We start from the raw sequence: 21,967 nt of genomic DNA, 5'->3' as shown, positions 1-21,967 counted from the left end.
GGCACCCTAACTCACAATTTTAGGCAGGTGCACACGCCATCCAGACATACCACACCAGGGTAATTCATCCCACACCTCACAGCCAGGGTGATCCTAGCCTCAATGGACAACAATTTGGAGGCATTGTTTACCAATCAATTTCTCCCTCTAAATAGGCTGTTATAAGACTGGACCCTTCTGCTTGCCCAGCCTGGGCCCACCTGTCACTGGGACTTCCTAGCCAGTGGTCACACTGTATTGATCTTTTTAATCCCCTCTCTTTGAAACACAGAGCCAGCTGATGTGGAGTTCCTCAAAAGAAAGAGTCTCCCACCGCCCCTACCTCTACAGGTAGCTGCATATCCGGGGCTAATTCCCCACTAAAAAGTCTTAATTGGCTTACAGGGAGCCTGAAAGATCTCCCTTGTGCTTATAAGGTGAAAGGAAATGATGTATCCCAAATGCCCTGGCCCGTCTTTATCCATTTCTTGGTGGAAATCAAGTGCATTGTATATTTTTAAGTGTTTTTGAAAAGGGAGTGGAGAGTTTGGAGGTGGGTGAGGATAGTGTTTCACTTTAGTGGTTGAGCCGCCAGGGGATGGGAAGAAAGCCTCAGAGAGACACCAACATGAGGCGAGAAACTTGGTGACTTATTTTTTTACTTCGTTTTTATTTACACGAAACATCTGCAGTACAAAAATGTAAACTTTGATACTTCATAATAATAGAATAAACTCTTTATGTACAAAAATACATTTTCATATGAAAGAAGCATCTTGAATAAATTAAAGTACTTTCCAGCCCTGTGCCTGAATAGCTACGCAAGTCTGGGTTCTTCCTAGAGCAAGCCTGCAGTGGTGGGGGTCGGGATCCATAATGCATGAAGCCCACTCCTTGTCTCTCCTTTTTAAGCCTTTTCATTGTATTGTCAGCCGGCTCAAACCGAATTTTCATGCTCGTTTTTCTTCATTAGAGTTCTACAAATTGTAAAATTGACTTTTCACCTCGTCTTCAGGGGCTGAGCTGTCCCTTTTCTAAATCACACTGAAGTGGTGGCTGGGGTCAGCTCTGAGCCAGCCACAAAGGAGGTTTTGTGGAGTTCAGAAAGTGCAAAAGGAAAGGCCGTCTAGGGGCGGGCAGGAGGGGCCCAGGGCTGAGGGCTGGAGAAACAGACCAAGGGGCAGCCACGGCGGCGAGGGTGCAGCGACCTAACAAGCGGCTCAGGTATCTCCCACCCCTTTAAAGCTCCCGCTTCCTCCCTCCGCCCAGACTGGGGGTCCTGAGACTGCAGCTGGGGCTCCATCTACTGCCTGTTGCCTTGGGAGGGGGAAGGTAACGGTGTCCCTGAAGGGCCTAGTGGTAAGGGATGAAACAGGGCGTCGTGTGGAGCAAGTCTTTGGGCAGCCCGGGGAAGGAGAAAAGGGGGTCGCCGGGGCCGTAGGCTAAGTCTTCCGAGGCAGCGGGGCTACTGGGGTCAGAGAGTGGCGAGGCCGCGGCGGCGCAGGGAGAAGCGGCTGCACCCGAGCCCCAGGACTCTGCGTCGCTGGAGGGGCTCGGGGGCCCGGGCAGGCAGGGGGCGCACTGCGGCGGCAGGAGGCGCTCCCGGGCACAGCTCCCGGGCAGTCCCTGGTCGGCCAGGCGCAGAGTCTCGGCCAGAGCCCAGATGTAGTTATAGGCGAAGCGCAGCGTCTCGATCTTGGTGAGCTTGGTGTCGTCGGGGAAGGAGGGCAGCACGCTGCGCAGCGCGTCCAGAGCCGCGTTCAAATTGTGCATGCGGTTGCGCTCGCGGTCGTTGGCCTTGACACGCCGGCTCCTGCGCAGCGAGTGCAGCAGCGCCTCCGAGCGCACACGCGCTCGGCCCCTGCGCCGCCGCCGCTCCTGCTCGTCGTCTTGCGCCCGGGGAGTATTGGACGCTGCAGGAACCGCGGGAGCGCCCCTGCGCACTGGCACGGGCGTCCCCGAGGCGGAAGCTGGCGGCTGGAGCCCGGCACAGTCCTCCTCGTCGGTGAGGAAGCCGGATAGGTCGCTGCTGCTGCTGCTGCTGGCGCAGTCGAGGTCCGAGAGGCATTTCTCCAGAGGGGCCGGCATCGTTGCGTGGCACAGGACCGACGGGCAGGTAGGAGGGCGCCTGGAGGACAGGAGCCCGGACAGAGGGTAGGGCCGCCGGGGCGCACTTACGTTCCAAATGGCCCAGGCCAACCCTGTGGCCGCTGCGGGCGTGAAGGCCAGGAAAGGTGCTGGGGCGCACCTGGAGCTGGGTTTCACCTCCTCGCCTCGTCTGCTGCAGGGGCCACGCTCCCAGTCGGTCTCCCGAGTGATCTCGCCGGCGAGCAGATCAGCTCGTGTGAGTACCGAGTGTGGCACACGACCGGCCTCAGGACCCCTTAAGTACCCGCCCCAACAATGGGCGCCCCCCTCCCTTGCCACCTCCGCCCCCGCGGCAGCCCCCGTGAATGGAGCGAGGCGGCAGGTCAGCCCCGTGCGGCGCCCGGGTATTTGCATAATTTATGCTCGCGGGGGGCCGCCCCGGCCCCTCCCCCCTCCCGGAGCGTGCCCGTAATTACCGCGGGCCAATCGGCGGCGTCGCGCGCGGCCCCGGGAGCAGTCTCCGGGCTAAGCTGGCGGGGGCGTCTCCAGGCAGCGAAATGGAGGCGGGGGCGCCCGGCGATTAGCGGCCGAGGCACGCTCCTCCGGGGGCGGGCCCGGCGCCCCTCGCTGGGGTGGGATGGGGAGGCGGGGCTCGGGCTGGAAAGTGTGAGCCGCGGAGCAAGTTGCGGAAACCTGGAGCCGGCTGGGAGCCTGGGTTCGTTTCCTCTCTCCCGCTGCTGAATGGCCGCGTGACTTTGGGCAAATGCTTTGACTTCACTTTCCCCGTCTGTAAAATGGGACACACGTCTACCCTGTTGAGGATGTTGTGGAGTGATGTTCGGAGGACAGTTGGCGCGGCGCTTTTGTAACGCAGCGCCGGATAAATGGTTGGGAGAGACAGCGCCCTCAGAACGGAGGGAAAACCCTATCCACAGACGGAGAGTGGCCGGGTGTGGATCATAGAGCAGAGGGCAGGCGTAAGCGCTCTCGCTTCTTCCAGGTTGGTGAAGAAATAAGGGAAGGTCTCTGCTGACCGTCGCCCAGGGGCTGGGGACCGGGAGCCAGGAGGTGGAGGAGCAGTTTGGAAAGTAAAAGAATGGATGATTTTTTCGAGTGCAATCTTGGCCAAATACTCCTAACACCAACCTAGTCCCCCAGCCCTCTTATTCCAACACTTTCAGATGACTTTTAAAGTAACAGAATCCCCTCCCCTCAGGGAATCCTCCTTGCTCCTCTCTGCCCCCCCTACTTTGCTCTGCCTCTCCAGAAGGTGCTTGCGGCCTCTGAGGCTCCCTGGAATGTGAGCCAGACAGGGGACCTGGCTTTCCTGGCCCAGGAGAAAGGGTAGCAAGCACTCAGTAGCAGTCACTACCCACCTCCCTTGATTCCTTTCTATACCTTAGTGATATAAACGCACCTATTAGAGCAGGTTTTCACTCTGCTGGTCAGCAGTCGCTTTTCCACCAGTGTTCATGTTGGAGCAGTAGATCCCAGGCACCCCCACGTTTGTACTTAGGGGGAAATAGTCACTAAGGAACAGCACCAGATGATGCAGGTGGGAAAGTTAAAAAACGAAATGAACACCTTTCAGCAAAGTTTCATTGTCCTCCCTGTGACATCTGGATGATGGCCTCAGGCCTGGTCTGTGGCCTGTTGTCCTCAGAGTTGTCTCTGCCTGCGACACCATCCCCTTTCTACAGAGGTGTTGTCTGGAGGCAGAGCCTGCCTCCGCAAACTGTCCAGTGACAGTCTTCAGGCTTCGTGGACTCTATCCAGCCCTGCCTTCACCTCTGCTGCGCCTTACATGTACTCCCAACCTGGAGAGAAGGCTGGACATGGTCATGTATAAGAGCTTTAGGTTTGTTAGAAGTCGCAAAAAGTGGATTTGATCAGCTTAAGCAAGAAAAGGGAGATTGTTGGGTGATGCGAGGCATTTCAAGGAACACAAAGCTGCCGGCATTTGTGTGAGCCTACAGGAGCCTAGGTATCCTCAGCCCTGCTTCCAGCCTGTTCCGTTCCTGCTTTCCTGAGGCCTTGGTGCATTCCCACTACCTGTGACTTGACATTGCTGGGCCCCTGTATTGTATTCTTGAGACTGGAGTACTAAGTCACCACAAACGAGGCACCTTAAAACAACAGGTATTTATTCTCCAGGAGGCTGGGAGTCTGAAGTCAAGGCATCAGCAGGGTTGGCCCTTTTTGGAGGCTCTGAGCGAGAATGTGTTCCAGGCCTCTCCTAGCTTCTGGTGGCTCCTGGTAGTTCTTGGCATTACTTGGCTGGTAGCTGCTCTTTCAATCTTTGCCTTCTCCTTCTCTGTGCTTCTGTTGCCTGTAAGGATACTTGTCGTTGGATTTAGGGCCTGCCCTGATCTAGGATGAGGTCATCTTGAAATCCTTATCTGTATTCCAGCTGCAAAGAACCTTACTCCAAATAAGTTCGCGTTCTGAGGTTCTGGATAGACGTGTCTTTTGGCGAGCCGCTATTCAACATGCTACAACTCTTTTTCTGAATCCCTGGAGGAGAGAATCTGTTCAGGGGACTAGGGTCACTGGAGTGGCCATTTGTCATTTCTTGGCTGCCTTGCACCTGAGGAGCCTTCCTGTTGAGGAATCTGAATGCATGAGCACCTCCCTCCCCATTCTTGGCAGTTGGAGTGTGGCTACGTGCCTTAAGTGGGGTCAATTGTATGCCCTGCTTGGAACTTAGGCTCTGAGCCAGTGACAGTTCAGAGTATACATGTGTTGTGCTGACAACCTGGAAGGACCAGTGGCCAGTGGTGGAAGGGTTGGCCAGGAGCAGTGGATATCCTGCCTTAGCTCTTCCTTGGGTCTGCCTGTCCCCCAAGCCCCCCAGATTTCATGCCTGGTTCTCTAGTCTTCTCACTGACTGCACAAGAAACTCCATAGTAGTGCTTTTCCTAGTAGGGCTCTTTTGCTTGAGTTAGCTAGGTTTGATGTCTGTGTGTGCTAAATAAAACACCCAAGTTAAACATTCAGTTGCCAAAGCATGGTGATTGAGACAACCCATATACCATATTGCTTGCCTGTTCTGGGGCAAGAACTGTGCCAGACACTGGGTTAACAGGGATGAAAACCTGGCTGATGGGGGTCATGGGCTCTGAGCCTCATAAGCCTAGGGTTCACTGCTGGTAGAACTCTTGGAGATTATTCATCCATGCATTGTACCTCATACTTAGGAAACTGAAGTGGCAGATGGAGGGGTCTTTTCTCCAGGTGACCCCAGGGATCTCTGGTGGTCAAACTAGAGCCGGATTCAGGAGAACTTCCAGCCCCTATTCCATGTTTTTCCATCACAGTTAATCAGTAAGTACATGGTGAGCATTTTCTGCTTTCTGCCCTGTGCCAGATGCTCATATAGAGTCGGGCAGACCTGTAGTCATGGGGCAGGGGAGATGTGGCCACAGAAAAGTGACCTTTCCCTGGCTGAGAGAAGCACTGAGGGCCTACTAAGGGAGCAGACCTGAAGAGCGTCGTGCACCTCCAAAAGGAAAGGAGGTGGTTAGGGAAGCCTTCCTGGCAGAGGGAGGCTTGAGAAGGTCTTGAAGAATGAATGGGACATGAACAGATAATTTAGGTAGAAGGGGGTGTGTGGGGATGACTGTGGCAGCACTGTGGGGGCCAGCGGGAAGAGGGTCGTAAGCAGTTGTGATGGGCCTTGAATGGCCACGGCGGTCTTTCTTCTTCCTCTTTGTTTCCTTCTCATGGTGCTTTCTCTGAGCAGGGCTGTCACAGTTGTTCAGTGGTTTACTGCACAAGGGCATCCATCGCAAGTGGGGAATACATTCCAATCTCTTTACCACGTGCCAAGCCGTGCATCGTGATGTGAGATTGCATATTTCCAGAGAGGTGTGCTTTTCAAGTGTGCCCAAAGGCACTTTATGAGCTCCCAGTGGCTCTGTGCTCCCTCCTGCCTGTGTCCCCCTCCTCTGCCAGTACCTTCGTGACCTGACTGGGTAGGCATCTTAACCTTGCCCTGCGTGCTCCTGGCTCTTGAGCGGTGCATGGGGCAGCTCCTCCCTGGACATTGGTGCCTGCCCACTTTGCTTTTAGTAAGTACATCTGAGGCTTGGGAGGGGGACCTCTCCTGCAAGTGACCCACTGAGGGTGGAGCTGAATTCTGGGAGAATGAGAATGAGGTGGTAGCTTAGGCTCAGGTGTGTCCCCTTTGAGGCTCAGGGCCTTCCCTTCCCAAGAAAAAGTTTGAGAAGTTTCTCCTGACCCCCCGCATCCCTTGGAGCCTAGTGCAGGGCACGTCTGTGGAAGGGCACGTCTGTCTCAGAGCACAATAGGATGCTATCTGGGCACGCAGTAAATCCAGCCACAGCAGGCGCCCAGGTGGCGAGGGCTGCAGTAGGTATTCTGACTGCCTGATGTGTGAGCCGTCCAGCTGCCCTTCTGCTGGGGGTGGAGGTAGGTGGGTAGGGCAGATGTTCCAAGGATTTGGGTTAAACCAGAGTTTCTCACATTGTGGTCACCTGAAGCGGTAGGGATGATGGGGGACCCCAGCCCAGATGATGGGGGACCCCAGCCCGTCAGAATCTGGAAGTACGGATCACATGCTGAAGTCGTGATTGACTGACACTTAGAGCCTCTGTTTGCCCCTCATATTGGAATAAAAGCCTTTCTTTAGCATTCACCTTCCTGTCCGTGCTTATCTAAGCCCTTGAGGCAGATCAGACATGTTTCTGTGACAGCTCAGAGGTGTTCTAAGTGATGCCAAGACTGGGGCTTCTGTTGTTTTGCTTGCCTGTGTGACACCCTGGGGTGTCCCTAGGGGAGGATTCCTGGAAGGTATTTAGGGGCTGGAAGGTACAGCCTCTTCTGGGCAGTTCTGGAGGTCTGACTCAAGACCGCTGTGGAACCAGCAGGGAGGTGATTTCAGTCCCTTACTGAAAAGACCATTCTGCTGTCCACACCCTGCTGAAGGAACCAGCCTTCTGGAGAGATGGGAGGAGAGGCTCTCAGGGTTGAGGAGGGCATCTGATGTTTCCAGGGAAATTTGAAATTCTTGGTGTTTTTCTTTTTTTAAGCTGAAGAAAGGCCAAAATAGGAGAAAATAGTGGCATATTATAAATGTTTACCTGTAATAAATTAATATGGTCAGCATGTACATATACAAAGCTGACTGTGTTGTTCACAAGACAATTTCAGAATTTTTAACCAATTTTATTTCTTTTTAAGTAAACTCTACACCCAGTGTGGGGCTCAAATTCACAACCCCGAGATCAAGAGTGGCATGCTCTACTGACTGAGCCAGCCAGGCACCCCAGAAAATTTCAGAATTTTTAAATGAACATCAAATCATCACACATGTAGATATGGAAATGCAAGGATGGAAGCAGATTTAAATTTGTTGTTGCACATCCTCTTCCTCTAGCCTTGTCAGTGACTCAGTGGCCATGTGTGTGACTTCATTTGGAGTTAGTGCCCACAGCCTTTGAGCCCTTTTGTGGACGTGAGGCTGAGCCAGATGGCCTCCTTGCTGTCCTCCCTTTCAATTATCAGAAACATGTAAGCCTGAGGTTGAACAAACTACCTACCTTTTAGAGATGCTGCTTCGGGAATGAGGCCGAAAGGTTAGTGTCTTATAATTCCAAGTGCTGGCATGAGCATCTGAATGTGTTGGGGCATGGGGAGGACACCATCACACTTCATACCTTTCTCCCAAACTGCTTTAGCTGAAATTTATCATTCCCTATCCACACCAGTTGTTAGAATATCAATTTCAAGAGTGCTGTGGCATCTACATGTAGATCTGAGTTTTGTTATGGGCAGGGTCTGTCCTTTTTTCATCCCTCCCTCCCTCCCTCCCTCCCTTCCTTCCTTTCCAGTATACATGAACTCTCAGATGCCATTTAGGATAACATAGGTGAAGGTTGTTGGCGTGTTACTCAGCCACTCATCCACCTGGGTCTTGGGCACAGGGCTGGGCAGTGTACTGAGTTTATAAGGCAGATTTTTGCACAAAGTAAAGTATGAGGGCCACCCTTTCCAAACAAGAACGTTAAACTACCATCATAGTTTTCTTTCTGGAGCTACCTGTGGGGAGGGATGGCATTGGTTTGGTGGGTGGCATTTTAGAAAGAAAACACTGTCATCTTTTTTAGAAAAAAAAGAAGAAAAAAGTGCAGTTACTCCAGAGGAAGCGATGAAGGATGATGTTGGACCCAGAGGCACACAGTGTTCCTTTCAGTCTGTTAAATACACCCGCAGATATGCGTTTCCATCTAAGAGAAGCAGGGTAGGGGTGGGGAAAGGAACGGAGAAACAATTCCCTATTTTCTTTACTGATGACCCATGACAGTTGTGGAAGGGGGGGTAAAAGGGAGGGGGGAAATGAGGCAGGAGGGGGGAAACAGAGGGGTCTTTCAGTGACAGAGCAAGGAAAATGGCAAATTATCCATGGTTTCCAGAAATCCGTGGAGGCCCCCTCGGCCCCTGCTCTGCTAAATACAGTGCCGGCTGTATGCATTTCCCACCTCAGAGATGTCTGCTTGAATATTCTGGGGCATTGTATACTGATGTGTTTGGTTATGTACTGTCTGCCTACTTGTGGGATGAATGTTGGCCTCCAGGGGAAGTCCTGGTGCAAATCAACTTTATTCTAGTGCTGTGCAAGATGTGCCTTCCAAAAACACATGGGGCAGTTCTGCAGCTGGATAAATTCTTTCCAAAAGAAATTTTCAAATTTGATTGGAGTTCTCAAGCCTCGTAGCAGGAACAATATGTGCTTGGGCTCGCCCAAGGTTTGAGGTGCGTTTGTGGTTTGGGCCAGTCTTGGGTGAAACAATGTCCTTTTTGTGCCTTAAGTACTGTGGGGGAGGCGAAGGGGGGGTGTGCATGCTTGTGGCGGGAGGGCCCATGGGGTGCAGACCCTGAAATGAAGAGGGAGAGGGCAGAAGGTACCCCCCCCCCCCCCCAGGAGTGAGGCTTGGAATCATTTTCACGTCAGCTGTTTGAGGCTAGAATCAATCCAGAACCTCCTTCAAAGCCTCTGAGTTTTGCCTTCCTAGATTTCTTGAAGTGAAAACTTTTGGACTCAGATTTAAGAACAGTAGGACCTGCTGTTGCTGTCACCAGATTCAGCTTCCCACATCCAGGCCGCACCTGCCACGGGATATTGCTAAAGCCAGAGTTCATTTTTGTCTGTTTCATGGTTTTGCATCCTTAAGAACATCTTCCCTGGGGATTAAAAACACAACCCCCCCCCCCAAAAAGTTTGTGGGTCAAATGTGGGAAAACCGTACGAGGGTGTTTTCTTCTGTGTGTACAAAAGAAGTCACGGTGAAATTTATCCTAATGGAATTGAAACTCTCATTTTATGGAGACAATTCTGAAATAAACACAGAGAATGGAGATATAGCTGAGGTGTTTTCCTTTTGCTTTTTCTCTACCTTAACGCTCCGTCACATAAATTCATGTTGGGTTGGAACACAAATGCATTTTGTTTGTAGTAATTAAAATGTTTTAATGAGACAACCATAAAATCCACCATTAATTATTTTATTTCAAACACTTCTCCCTTCTTTTGAACCAGGTCTATTTAGAAATAGTTTAGAGAGTAGCCTGCAGTTTTATTCTTTCCTCTGCATTATACACAGGAGTGGAGAAGTCATTTATAAATAATTACACAATGTTTTGGGTCTTTGGGCTTGTATAATATATCAAAGCGATTAGTACACTTATTGTTCCATTGTAAATGCTTTTTTTCTCCTTTCAGTTTCACTTGCCTTGTCTTCTAGCTAAACCTTTTTCTGGAAATCTTTTGTCTTCTTCATTCTTTTTGCTTGTTACAGTCCGGGAGCATTCTTCTTATTCAAACACTCACAGCAGGGGCAAAGAAAGCGACTTCGGCCGCATCTTAAGTTTTACCGTAACTTTCTGGCATTTTCTTTTCTTCCAGTTTTCCCAGACTACCTAGGGGCAATGAAGAATTATAACATACATGAATTATTGGTACTCCCCTCGAGTTAAAGGGGGAAGAAAGTGCCTCATTTTCTATGCCACCCCCCCTTCCCCAGTCCTGAGCGAGCGGGCGGCCGAGAAACAATGTATTTATCACTTTGCACGTCTTCGGGACGCCGGCCGCGCCCGCGCGCCCCCTCCCTCGCCGCCGCCACTCCTTTCACGAGCCCCCAATACAGGCTCCCGGGCGGCGCGGCCGGGGAGAGCGCCCGGGCCAGGGCGCGGCGGGGCGGGCCGCGTGCGGGGATTAGGGCCGCACGAGAGGCGACTGCGCTGCGGCCTCCAGCCACGTGAGGAGGGACCGGGCTTCAAAGGTGCCCCCCCAACTAATCCTTGTTATCCGGCGGGGCCCGCCGCTCCGCGCTGGCTCCCCCGCCCGCTCCCAGAGCCCGCCGGCCTTGGGGGCAGCCCCGGGCCAGCCTGCGGGACGGCGGGGCGGGGCCTGAGACTCCGCTGGCTAGGGTGTCGTCGGGGGTGCTCGGGCATGCGCGGGTGGCCGCGCACGTGGGGAGCTTGCCAGACAAGGAGTTCGCGGGAAGGACGCCCGCGGGAGCCGGCCCGATGCCCCCACCCCCCAGGGGGCGTTTCCGAAGCCGGCGCGCGCTCAGCCCCGCGGTCCCCGCCCCGCCGGCCCCCGCCCCCGCGGCCCGGGCGAGCGCACGTCGCAATCTGTCAAGCCCTCGGCCCCGTTTCCATATGAAGGGCGCGCCGGGCGCCTTGGGAGCGCTGAATGGCCGCTCGCGGTCGGGCGGGCGCTCACGCCCCGCGGCCCGGGCTGGATTTGGCCGCATTTGCATAGCAGGTGCTGATGCTTGTCCATTCTTACTTAAAGGAGTTTTAATATGGGATAAATTACCAGGAATTAGGAGCAGGCGTGGGCGGGAATAAAGGAACCGTGTCGCCCGTCTTCTTATCGCCGCCTGGCGCAGGGAAGGAGAGAAATCTTAAGTGAGATTCGACTTTAGAAGTCGTCCCCTTAACAAGCTACCACTCCCCAACCCAACCAAAAGGAGCCAAGAGAAAACAGGAGACAACTTTAAGAAATTTGATTTTAGAATCTTTTCTGCAGCCAGTAAAGCAATGATCCCAGGGATAGTAATACGATTAGCGATCGAAGATCTTTGAGTCAGAAAGTCCGCTTGAGTTTAAAATGTTAATCCTGGCCCTAATCCGCCCTGTTGGCAGACTGGAGTGCAGTGCTACAGTCGTTTATGCTTCCTTTCCCTACTCTTACATCAGGTGAGGACCCTTTCGGCAGTCCATTTCTTGATGACAAGGAGGGCACACTGGTTTGCCCAAGGCGACATCTCCCACCGTCTCTGGACAGGGGTGCTGTGCTTCCCCCACCCCTGGGAGCCAGGCTCCTGTCGCTGTGCTGGCTTCCGAGGTTCATTCCATCTGTTTGGCATCTTGCAAAAGCTTGGAGCAAAGTGGATTTTCGAGGCGATGGGATTTTGAGGAGATAGGGATGGGACAGTTCATCCACCCAGCCTTGTCTCCCATCCTCCTTTAAGCCAGACCTCAGGGTGTCCTCTTGAAATGGGTGGCTGGTGTTCAGGTTTTCAGGTTCTTGGGGACTGGGGAAGGGGAATGGCTGTCTCAGACTCCAGCCTGCCAGACAGTGGGTCTGCTTATATTTGTGCAGAAAAGGCCTGAAGTCTGGGACTCTTGAGGGGTCTCCAGATACTTGGGCCGACTAGGAGCTATAGGGAAGAAAGGGTAGACCTAACATGAGCAGTAATACTCCAGTGCTCTCCACACCAAGATGCTGCCACATGTGCTGTCATAGGTCTGGGACAACAGGCTGCCTGTTCTGTGAAAGACAAATGTCAAGGTTCTCTCCTTTGCCTTCTTGCTAAGGTGCTTTTCTCCTCTCTCAGGCCCACACACTGCTTTTTCAGCCCCCTCTGATCTCTGGAAGTTTCTCTCTGTGGGCCCGGAGCGACCCCGCTTTGGGCAGGATTGCACCTGGGATCTTGCAGGCAGGCCTCTGGCTTGTCCCAAGCTCTTCCCAACAAGCCCGCTTTTCCTGGAAGGCAGTGTGAGGTGCCCAAATGGACCATATGGTTTGGAGCGAGAGCCTTGGAGCCCACAGACAATGGGGGAAGTGAGAGGCCCAGGTCAGTGGCGGAGCTCACGCGGCTGCAAACCTCTCTTTCAGCCTAATGAAGCTGTTGTCTGGGGGTAATGATGCAAATGCCCCAGCCCTTTCTCGCCATCGATAGTCTAGAACGTGATTTGTCATACAATCTGAATCTTTGGGAGGACTTTAGACGGAACCTCCCCCAAAGATGGAGATGAGCCATATGTGCACTTTGCATCTGAAGTGGGGGTGGGGGCGGTGGGAGGGAGGACACAGCCCACTCCGACTTCTCAGAAGGACTGCCTTCTGACAGCCAGGAGGACTCAGTCCCCAAGAGCCCAGTGCTGCCTGACCCAGGGGGCTCATGAGAGGGTGCAGTGCCCTATTGTCTGATGACAGATCAGCAGTGTGTGTTGGAAAAAAGATGCAGAGGATCTGGTTATTCTGAGTAGGGTGCTGTGCCGAGTGCCTCAGCTGATGTTAATTGCAGCCAGGATGGACACTTTAGTATTTCTGAAGCAGAAATAGTGAAAGAGAAGTAGGGACCAGGCGAGAGGCATCCTGAGTGTGGAACAGGTGGGGGAAGACACAAACCAGAGTGAGAAAGATGAGCAGGAAAAGTGTGCAAATCAGCTCACACTGTGTGTGTGTATGTGCACACATGTGTACACACGCATGTGAACCACACACAGGCATACGTGAACACCCAGTGCTCACACACAAATCCTCTCTTGTCTAAAGATATCCTTCGGGCGCCAGGCATGCCAGGCCAGGCACTGTGTCTGAGGGCACAGAGAGGGTGTGGCAGAAAAGAGTGGCCTCACCTGTGGGCATATGTGACTCTGTCACCTTTGCTTCTCCTGTTTCCTTTCTAGGGCAGACTCCGCCTTAGAGACCCTTCTTCTCCCTTCATTATCATTGCTATTATTAGGGCCTCTGGTGCTTCTCTATTGCATCTAGCACACGCTGAGGGACAAAGTAATGATGGCTCCTTACAGGAAAGGAGGCAACTTCTCAGTGCACCTGCCACTGAGGTCCTGTGAGTGCCCGCAGAGTCTGGGCACAGGAATATACTACTCATTAGCAATCTCAGCAAAGCAGACTGCCACGGAATGATCGAATAGCCCTTGTTTACTGAGGTGACAGAGTCACATCTGCCCACAGGTGAGGCCACTCTTTTCTGCCACACCCTCTCTGTGCTCTCAGACACAGTGCCTGGCCTGGCATGCCTGGTGCCCGAAGGATATCTTCGGACAGAGAGGATTTGTGTGTGGGCACTGGGTGTTCACATATGCCCGTGTGTGGTTCACATGCGCGTGTACACATGTGTGCACATATACGCAGCCCTTCCTCACCTTCAGAGCAGGGAGTTGGGTTGCATCTCTTCTCTGGGATTACCCCACGTCTGTAACCTGAGTGTTGGCCCTCAGGTCAGCACCACAGCCCTAGGCTCTGCTGGGTGCCCAGCCCCCGGCTGGCAGAGGGCTCGCCGGGGGGTATCTGTTCACTCATTCTGTGGTGGTGTAAGTTTAGGAGTTAGAATGGGATGGGCTGGGAAATGGAGGCCCATAATCCGATGAGAGGTCCCTAATTACCCCTGCTGGCTTGTGGGGGCGAGGCAAGGGCAGATTGAAACCTTGGTCACGCCTCCACCGCCAATCACACCCATGGCCACAGGTAAGTTGTAGCCAAGCTCTGCCAAAGCGCCGGCCACATGATACTCTTTCTGCACCCTCAGATGCTCCCAGCCTCCCCTCTGGACACTGAAGGGGGGGGGGAGCGATCGCAGTGACAACACCAGCTCTCAAAGCTCTGGCCACAAGCTGCTCACCGCAACACCTGTTACCATCGAGAGGTATATCCTGGGGTGGGGGCTGGGAAGCGGCTGTCCTGGAGTCTGGGGTGGGGTAGGGGTAGGGTGCTGGGAAGCCGGTAGGACTAGACTTTCTGCTTATTTGAGGGCTTTGCAGAAAACTTTGGTTAGAAACATGGAGATATTTCTAAAGCATCCCTGTCCTCTTTCCTGCTTTAACAAATACGGCCCAGATACCCCTGGTGAGCATGCGCCCTGGGAGTGCCCAGAGTCGAGATGTTCCATGACAGTCCTCTTTACTGCTTGACTCCACCATCCTCCTCATCATCAACATTCATATTCATATAAATACCTTTCTGAACAGTTTTTTTTTCCTAGAGGGATGTTAAGCTTCACCCTCAGTTTGTGTGATTTTATTAAACTTGCAAGCCTGTGCATGGTGCATTTTAATCTGCCTCTCAAATGTGAGGCAACTGAGGCTCAGGGAGGTTAAGATACATGACGAAGGTCGTGGGGCTGGCAGGCTGTAGAGCCAGAATGGGAGCCCAGGGCTACCTGGCTTCAGCATGCAGGACACTGACCACTGGTCATCTCCCTTTTCTTACTTTATGTGAACATCCACTCTGTGGCCAGCTCCACCCAGGGGCTGGTGGACACGGGATGGAAACCACAGCCCTACTTTGTGGGGAAGGGCAGCTGTTGCAGGTGTGGGTGAGACTCTGTGGAAAGAGGTCTGTTCTTGTCTGTTGGTTGGTCACTCTTGTGGAGAAGGGCTGTGACCCTGGACTACAGGAGACGTTGTTGTTTTGAAGTCAGCTTCTGTTCTCGTTTTCTTGGTGAGAATTGAGCAGTCTGGGTTCTGTGCCCTCCGCAGCCTTGAGAAAATTCTTCTCTCACTCTCTGAATCTCACAGAAGAATGGTGGTGTGGGAGATGGAGGGGGTGTAAGGTGTCCCCAGGGGCTTGCAGTCCAGGGGGAGACATCTAGGCTCCAGTACTGCTGACACCTGAGGTCTTGGGGAGTCACCTGGCCATATGACATCAAATGGTTTCATCTCCTCTCTGGTCTCCCTAACTGCTCGGTGAGCAGAGCTTATGAGGGGCCAGAGAGCTGACCTGTGCTGAAGCCGAAGCCAGCAGCCTCCCTGAGTGGCGAAGGAGGCATTCTGTGTGCTCTCTTTAGTGTGGAGTTGGTGCTTCTGAGTGTGTGGGCTGTCCCAGTCTACTTGTCCCCGTGTCCCTGAAGAACTCAGCATGATCTTAGCACCCAGAAACTCTAAGTTACTCATGTTCTTTGGTTCTGTGGTTGTTCATGCAATTCATTCACTCACTCTTTCATTCATCACCAGGATGTTAAGTCAACTTCTCTTGGGTAGAAGATCATTCAACTTCCCTGCCTAAAACCCTTCACAGTTTTCCCACGGCACTCAGTGTAACGTGCCCCCATCTTTTAATTTGAACTCTAGTTAACAAGGCTCTGTGCTATCTGTCCCCCTCCTGCCGGCTTGGGGGTGTGTTGTGGGGTACCTCAACCTCACAGCCAGTTCCTCTCCCCTTGGCCCTCTGGGTTCCAGCAACACTGGTCTCCGTTTAGTGCTTTTAATGCTCTTTGGGGCCTTGTCCTTGTCATTCTGCTTGAAGCGCTCTCCCCATGTGGCTCCTTCTCAGAGGAGGACCTCCTGACAATCCTGAGCAACCCTTCGTCACAGCGCTGCCCCCACTAGCACACGAATTGGTGGGTGGTCTGCACACTGCATGCTGCTGCTCCTCGTCCGTGTCTCTGACTAAACTGAACGTTCTGTGTGTGGCAGTTCCATCTCTGGCTTATTAACCTCCGTCTCCCCAGTAGCTAGAACAGTGTTTGCTACGTAAGAGGTGCCCAGGACGTTTTGCGGTGGAATGTGGACGTGCATTTGGATGTATTTTAAATGGTGAAATCTGTCTGTCTCTCTATTGTGTGTGTCTCCACCTTCCCAGCTCCAGGAAAATCTGGGCTGAAGAGAGACTGAGTCATGGGCGAGGGATTTAGTTTGACACAGTGGGAAACTGGGTGCTTCTGGGTGGAGTGTGTCCAAGATGAGTGTCTCTCTAGGCACGGGGATGTTTTCTGACTTGGCTGGATGGGGCACATTTCTTACTTGGGTCTGACTCCCGTGGGATGATCTTGTGTCTTCCTGGAATCCACGGGACATCCTGAATCACACTGTTTGTGCCCAGAGGAGACACTGCTGAGGGAGATGTCTCTTCTCTTTATGAAAGAGGTGTGTGGGCATGCCTCTCTAAGCAGTGTGGGAATGCCCGGGGCAGGCTTTCCAATCCACAGTGGAGAATGGACCTCCCTAGAATGCTCACAAGGGGCAGGGAAGAGGAAGGAACCCCTCAGAGTAGAGTCGGGACTGAGCAGTTGCTGGGGGCAAGGCTCACCTGCGTAGGTGACCAGCAGGAAGCAAGCTGGGACTGGTTCTTAGGAAAGCCATGTGGAGTGGCAGGGGCCAGAGGCGCATCTCTTGTCATTTCTGGGAATCCACGCGTGATGGTATGTTTTGGGTGGAAATGTCAGTGATGCCACCCTCCAGCAAGCCCTCAGCAGCCCTCTCAGTTGCTCCCTTTCGTCCCCCAAATCCTGGCTCTGCCCACTGAGCACTGGCAGGGGCTCTAGCTGAGGGCTGCACGTGGGAGCCATTCCTGCCCTCAAAGAGGTGGTACTCTGGGAATCAGAACACGGGTGTGCAAAGCAGCCAGTGGACAGAGTTCAGAGTCCAGAGTGCTAACCATTACACGATAGAACCCCACACCAGTGGACAGAGTTCAGACACAACTCTGCCTGCGTGCTCTCATCCACTCAGCCAATCACCCACCAGTCATCTACGGGGTACCTCCCAGGTGGAAGGGTCACTGTGTGCAGTGCTGGAAAACCCAAGAAAACTGGAGCTGCCTAGAATTTACATCCCAACAGGAAGAGACTACAGTCCCAAAGATGAATAAACCCCTAAGATAGCAGGTGGTAACAAGTGGCAAACAAACTGGGTGCCACTAAGGGGCAAAGCGGGAGATACTTACTCTAGCTGAGGTGACAAGGATGATCTCTGAGGAGATGACATGGAAGTTGATACTTAAAGGATGAGAAGGAGTCAGCCGTGGGAGGTTCTAGGGGGAGAGCATTCCAGGCGGAGGCCCTAGGAAGTGAGGACTCTGGGGCAGGAACAGGCTTGTGTGTGAAGAATGGATGGAAGACCAGTGTATATTGAGAAAGCCTTCCTAAGCGAGGTGCAGAATTTGGACAGGGGGTGCGTATCTTTGTAACAGGTACCATGTGCCTGGCACAATGCTAGTGTTACACCTGATTTAATCCTCCCACAAACATACTGCTGTGCTCCTGTCCTACGGAGGCAGTGGATGCTCAGACAGGTCAAGCCAGTTGCCAAAGTCCATGCAGCAAGACAAGTGGTGGAATCAAATTTTGAACCTAAGTCTGGTTCAAGAGCCCCAGTTCATAACCACTAGGCGATTTGATCTCCCAGTGTCCAAGGAAACCGTACAAACGGCATGTACTTGTGACATGGAAAAGGACAGAGAAGGGAGAAACCAGAGAAAATTGTAGTCATGGCCTTAGGCTGTTGGAAGATCATGGAGAGAGGTGTGTGGATAATCATACGATGGAAAAGTCATCGTTTGCTTCTATCCTCAAGAGTTTCCCTATTCTTTCTGGAGCAGGGCTTCCCGCGGCCGGGGTGGGGGCGGGGCGGGGTGGGGGGTGGGGAGCCTTAGCTGTCTAAAGGTGGAAAGCAGCGCCACCTGTTGGTGAAAGAGAGTGATGATCGTATGACACGAGATCAGGTCGATTCATCATCACCCGTGAAATATTTGCTAGTCATCTACTGGGTACAGCCTGCCCTGGATGGGGTGGGTAAGAGTATGCAGAAGAACCCGGAGACATAGCTCTGCTTCCAGAATGGAAAAGGCTGAATTGGGAGGTGGAGCTCCCTACTTTGGTCTTTCCTTATGGGTACCGGGGTATCTCAACAAAATGGATGTGCCAGAAGTGAGGGATCTGGGTGGGCTTGAGGAACTTGGAGAGGTTCTGGCAATGAGGCAAACCTGAGCAAGCAAGTGTTTTTGCATAAGATATTCACGGCAGTGTTGTTTGACGTGTAAAATTTTGGTAAAAACGTGCCATGTGTCCATCAGTAGAGGAGTGGTAAATAAAGTATGTTGCATTCCTATAAAAGCATACTATGTAGCTATAAGAAAACAATAAAAAACCCTCTTTAGGTCCCACAGGGAAAAGTATCCAAGGTGTATTAAGAGAGAAAAACAAGGGTGAAGACTTAACTTTGTATAGTATGCCATGGGATAGAAATATATACAAAGAGAGGGTGTAAGAAGGAATATTTTGCTTGCCTAAGCTAAGAAAACTCTGAGGCCTCCTCAGGGCACTGTTAACACAGTGGTTGCCAGAGTGAGTGGATGGAGGCAGGAATGGGAGGGATAATGTATCTTTTGATTATTTTTTAATTTTCAAATTAAGTATATTATTCCATATTCAAGTTAGTGGTTTTTTTAAACAGGAAAATTATAAACAAACCAAAAATAAAATGAAATTCTGATCCCACTGGAGCTTGGCCCTGCTTCTCCTCCCCTGGGTCTTTGCTTCCTTGGGTCTTAGAGCTGACCAACTTTTCTGGATCATGCGTGGCCCAGAGTTCTAGAATCTGAGAACTTTTCTGGAGGATTACCCACTGATTTAGAAACCCTATAGACCTCGTATGTGGAAGATATGTTGTTTCTCAAAGTATTCTTGTAAGGCTTTGTTTCTGATTTCTGGATATCAAGATTCACCAAGTTGCATTCATGAGCCTTTTGTACTTAATTGTAATTAATGATGAGTCCAGGTTGGTGATGCGTCATTTAGTTGCTGTCCCATATTTACTGAGCACCTACTAGGTTTGGGTACTGCGCTTATTCCTGGGATTGTCCCAAAGAAACCTTGGTCCCAGGTTCTGCCCTAGGAGGGGCTTACCGCCTGGAAGGAGAGAAGGGAGCACTTGGTGAGCCCCAGTTAGGGAGTCCCTTGAGTCTGCCTGACAGAACTAGGAAGTCTTCAGAGAGATGGAAGTGCTTACGTGGAGACTCAAAGCGTGAGCGGTAAGTGAATGTTCCTCCAACATAGAGGGTCAAAGAGAAATGGCGGTTGGTTTTTTTTTTTTTTTTTTTTTTTTTACTGTCAGAGCAGGTGTGTTTTATTTTTCAAGTGCTCTGTGTTCGTTTTAAAAAACAAAGGCATGCCTTCTGTTTCTTTTTCTTAGTTTCCATTAAAATGATTGTAAGAACCACTTCAGCTACACCCTGGTCACAGAGAGGTGGTCACTGCTTCCAGTCTTACGGCGGCAGAGGTCACATGCAGCTGGTAAAGCCTCTGATCTTCCTTCCCTCGCCCTGCCCTGCGGCCCCTGCCTGCGTCTTAGGCCTGACTCTGTCGGCTACAGCAGCTAGGACATATTGCACTGTGGCTGGTGCCAGGGCCTTGGTCATGGGGGTCTTGGCCTGCTCTTGTTACCTCGTATGCTGTGGGGGAGCCTCCTAGGCCTCCTAACTGGGCTGTGTTTCCTTTCTGACCTCAGTTTACCTGTTTGAGAAATAAGAGGGTTGGACCAGGGGACCTGCTAAGGCCTTCTAGAACTCACCCCCTGTGGCCATGATGATGAACACATTGGGAAGCTCACAATATTTCCCAGGGAGTGGGGGTCCAGTGTGTTCAGGTGGGCATGGCCTCTCTCCACCTTTCTGCCATGATTTTAAAGATGATCTTTCTCTGAGCCCCAGTCAGGGTCAGTGTAGCTCCTTGAAGGAACATTGGAGAGGGAGTTGGGGACAGGCCTGGGTCTGGGCTGAGGTCTTTTCCCCTTTCAGGCCTCAGTCTCTTCCCCTGGGTCGCCAAGAGGCCAATGGAGGAGGCATTTTCCAGCTCCAACTTTGCCAGAACCATCCCTGGTCCCTCAATGGCAGGTGTGGAGACCAGGTCCTTTAGGCCAGCCTCTCCCCTTGGTTTCCTGAATGCGCTTCCTGAACATCTAGTGGGAATGAATCAGAGCCCTGTATGTGTGCAAGTGCTGTGTGTGTTCTTGCTTAGCAAGTGTTCCCTAAAGGGGAGCTAGGGGGCAGCTGCAGGAGCAAGGGGGTGAGGAGGAGGGGCCTTGAGTGCCATTTGGCCCCTCCTCCCACTCAGGGAGGGGCTGCCATTAACTTTGAATATTATTATTATTATTTTTTTTTGAGAGAGGGAGAGGAGAGTAGTGGTGAGGAGGGGCAGAGAGAGAGGGAGAGAATCTCAAACAGGCTCCACACCCAGCACAGAGCCCGACATGGGGCTCGAGCTCACCACCGTGAGATCATGACCTGAGCTGATATCAACAGTTGGATGGAGGCTCAACTGACTGAGCCGTGCTGATACCCCTAACTTTGAATGTTATTATCTCCAGTGAGTTTATAATTAAAAATGGCAGGCTGGAGAGAAGGCAGGTATCCTCCTACTTTGAATCTGCCTCTATTTCTACATCATACCATAAAAGTCTGCCGGATTACAGACCGTCTGGGTGGCTCAGTCGGTTGAGCGTCCGACTTGGGCTCAGGTCATGATCTCGTGGTTTGTGGGTTTGAGCCCTGCGTCGGGTTCAGTGTTGACAGCTCGGAGCCTGGAGCCTGTTTCGGATTCTGCGTCTCCCTCTCTCTCTGCTCCTCCCCTGTTCTCTCTCTCTCAAAAATAAATAAACATGAAAAAGAAATTTAAAAGTCTGCCAGATTTTAGGGGTCTAGGACAAAATGTCATTTAGTGATTAGCAAAGGTTAAAAGCACCCACTCATTAAATGGAGAACAGAGATGCTACAGCGTTCTGTTTTGGCATTTTGTCCTTTGGAAGGCCTCAGTGGAGCAGTGTGAAGAGGCCCTGAGAGGGGCTTTTCGGAGCTGCCCTACAGCCGTGATCCCGGTGGGACCTGGGCTAGCCTTCACAGGGGCGGCTCTTCCTCTGAAGGCACAGTGTTGACAGGGCGAGAGCAAGGAGGAGGCAAAGGTGTCCGTGAACTTGTGGGTGAACGAAGCGTATTGGGAACGTTTCCCAGCCCCTGCACTCCCTTTGGGACTCCCTTGCCCCCTCCAGGTCGCTGACTGAGCGGCCACCAGGTGGAGCTCGGCACCAAGCCCCGAAAGACATCGGCTCCCTCCGGGAAGCCTTTTCCAGACTCCCGGGCTGGGAGATGGGTGCAAAGGACTTGGAAAGAAAAGTGTTCAGAAGCAACCCCCCCACCCCCACCCCAGTCCCTTGACGAGCATCACAAACTCTCTGCCTTGAAGGAAATCCTTTCTCCTTGGCACCACCCCAGCCCCTCCTGCCCCACCACGTTAGGGGCCGTTTCCTTCCACCACGGGCCAGGGAACGGAAGCTTGGAGGGCTTGCCGGGTTCCCAGAGCCAATCTGGGGCAGAGTCCAGCTCCCAAGTCCACGTTCTCCCCCCCCACCCCCACCCCGAGTGCGGAGCCTACCTTCTGTCACAGGGCTCTGTGCTGTCTTCCCCTTAGGTCGCTGCATGGCATGATTCCAGGTGTCCATCTCTCCTCAGCAAACGAAGTCACACACTGTGGCAGCCCCTTGCTGCCACACCAGATGAGAGCTCTGCCCTGGCGCGCCACCCCAAGTGTGTGAAGAGAGGGAAAAACGTTGCTGCTTTGTAAAAAAGTTTTAATGTTTATTTATTTGGGGGAGAGAGAGAGAGAGTGAGCAGGAGAGGGGCAGAGAGAGAGGGAGACGCAGAATCCGAAGCAGGCTCCAGGCTCCGAGCGGTCAGCACAGAATCTGGCATGGGGCGTGAACCCACGAACCGTGAGATCATGACCTGAGCCGAAGTCGGACGCTTAAGTGACTGAGCCACCCAAGCGCCCCTGACTTCTTTTCAAAAAGGTAATATATGTGCAGGAATGACAGTTAAACAATAGCAAAGAGAGTCTAATGAAAAGAAAGTCTC

The 21,967-nt window shown here is 52.4% G+C and overlaps 1 protein-coding gene and 1 long non-coding RNA gene across 2 annotated transcripts; both read right to left on the bottom strand.

Moving 5' to 3' along the window:
- Positions 1-595: 595 nt before the first annotated feature.
- On the bottom strand, positions 596-2,312 carry NEUROG1 (neurogenin 1). The gene has a single exon (XM_060633991.3). It carries the CDS (start codon positions 2,065-2,067, stop codon positions 1,333-1,335), a length of 735 nt encoding a protein of 244 aa, XP_060489974.3. The 5' UTR covers positions 2,068-2,312; the 3' UTR covers positions 596-1,332.
- A 7,304-nt stretch (positions 2,313-9,616) lies between these two features.
- Positions 9,617-21,628, bottom strand: LOC132680194 (uncharacterized). The gene is made up of 3 exons (XR_009610572.2): positions 21,489-21,628; positions 10,910-10,973; positions 9,617-10,005 (listed from the first exon to the last, which is right to left on the bottom strand). It is a non-coding gene; the product is annotated as an uncharacterized LOC132680194 (long non-coding RNA).
- Between the last annotated feature and the right edge of the window lie 339 nt (positions 21,629-21,967).

Source organism: Panthera onca, chromosome A1 (assembly GCF_046562875.1).
Source record: "Panthera onca isolate mPanOnc1 chromosome A1, mPanOnc1 haplotype 2, whole genome shotgun sequence".
Taxonomy (NCBI): Eukaryota; Metazoa; Chordata; class Mammalia; order Carnivora; family Felidae; genus Panthera; species Panthera onca.
Note: the sequence above shows the minus strand (reverse complement) of the source record. Positions and strands in the feature narration are given on the sequence as shown.

Excerpts from the sequence above, each read along its gene's own strand:
- NEUROG1 (XM_060633991.3), bottom strand. The coding sequence starts at position 2,067 with ATGCCGGCCCCTCTGGAGAAATGCCTCTCGGACCTCGACTGCGCCAGC.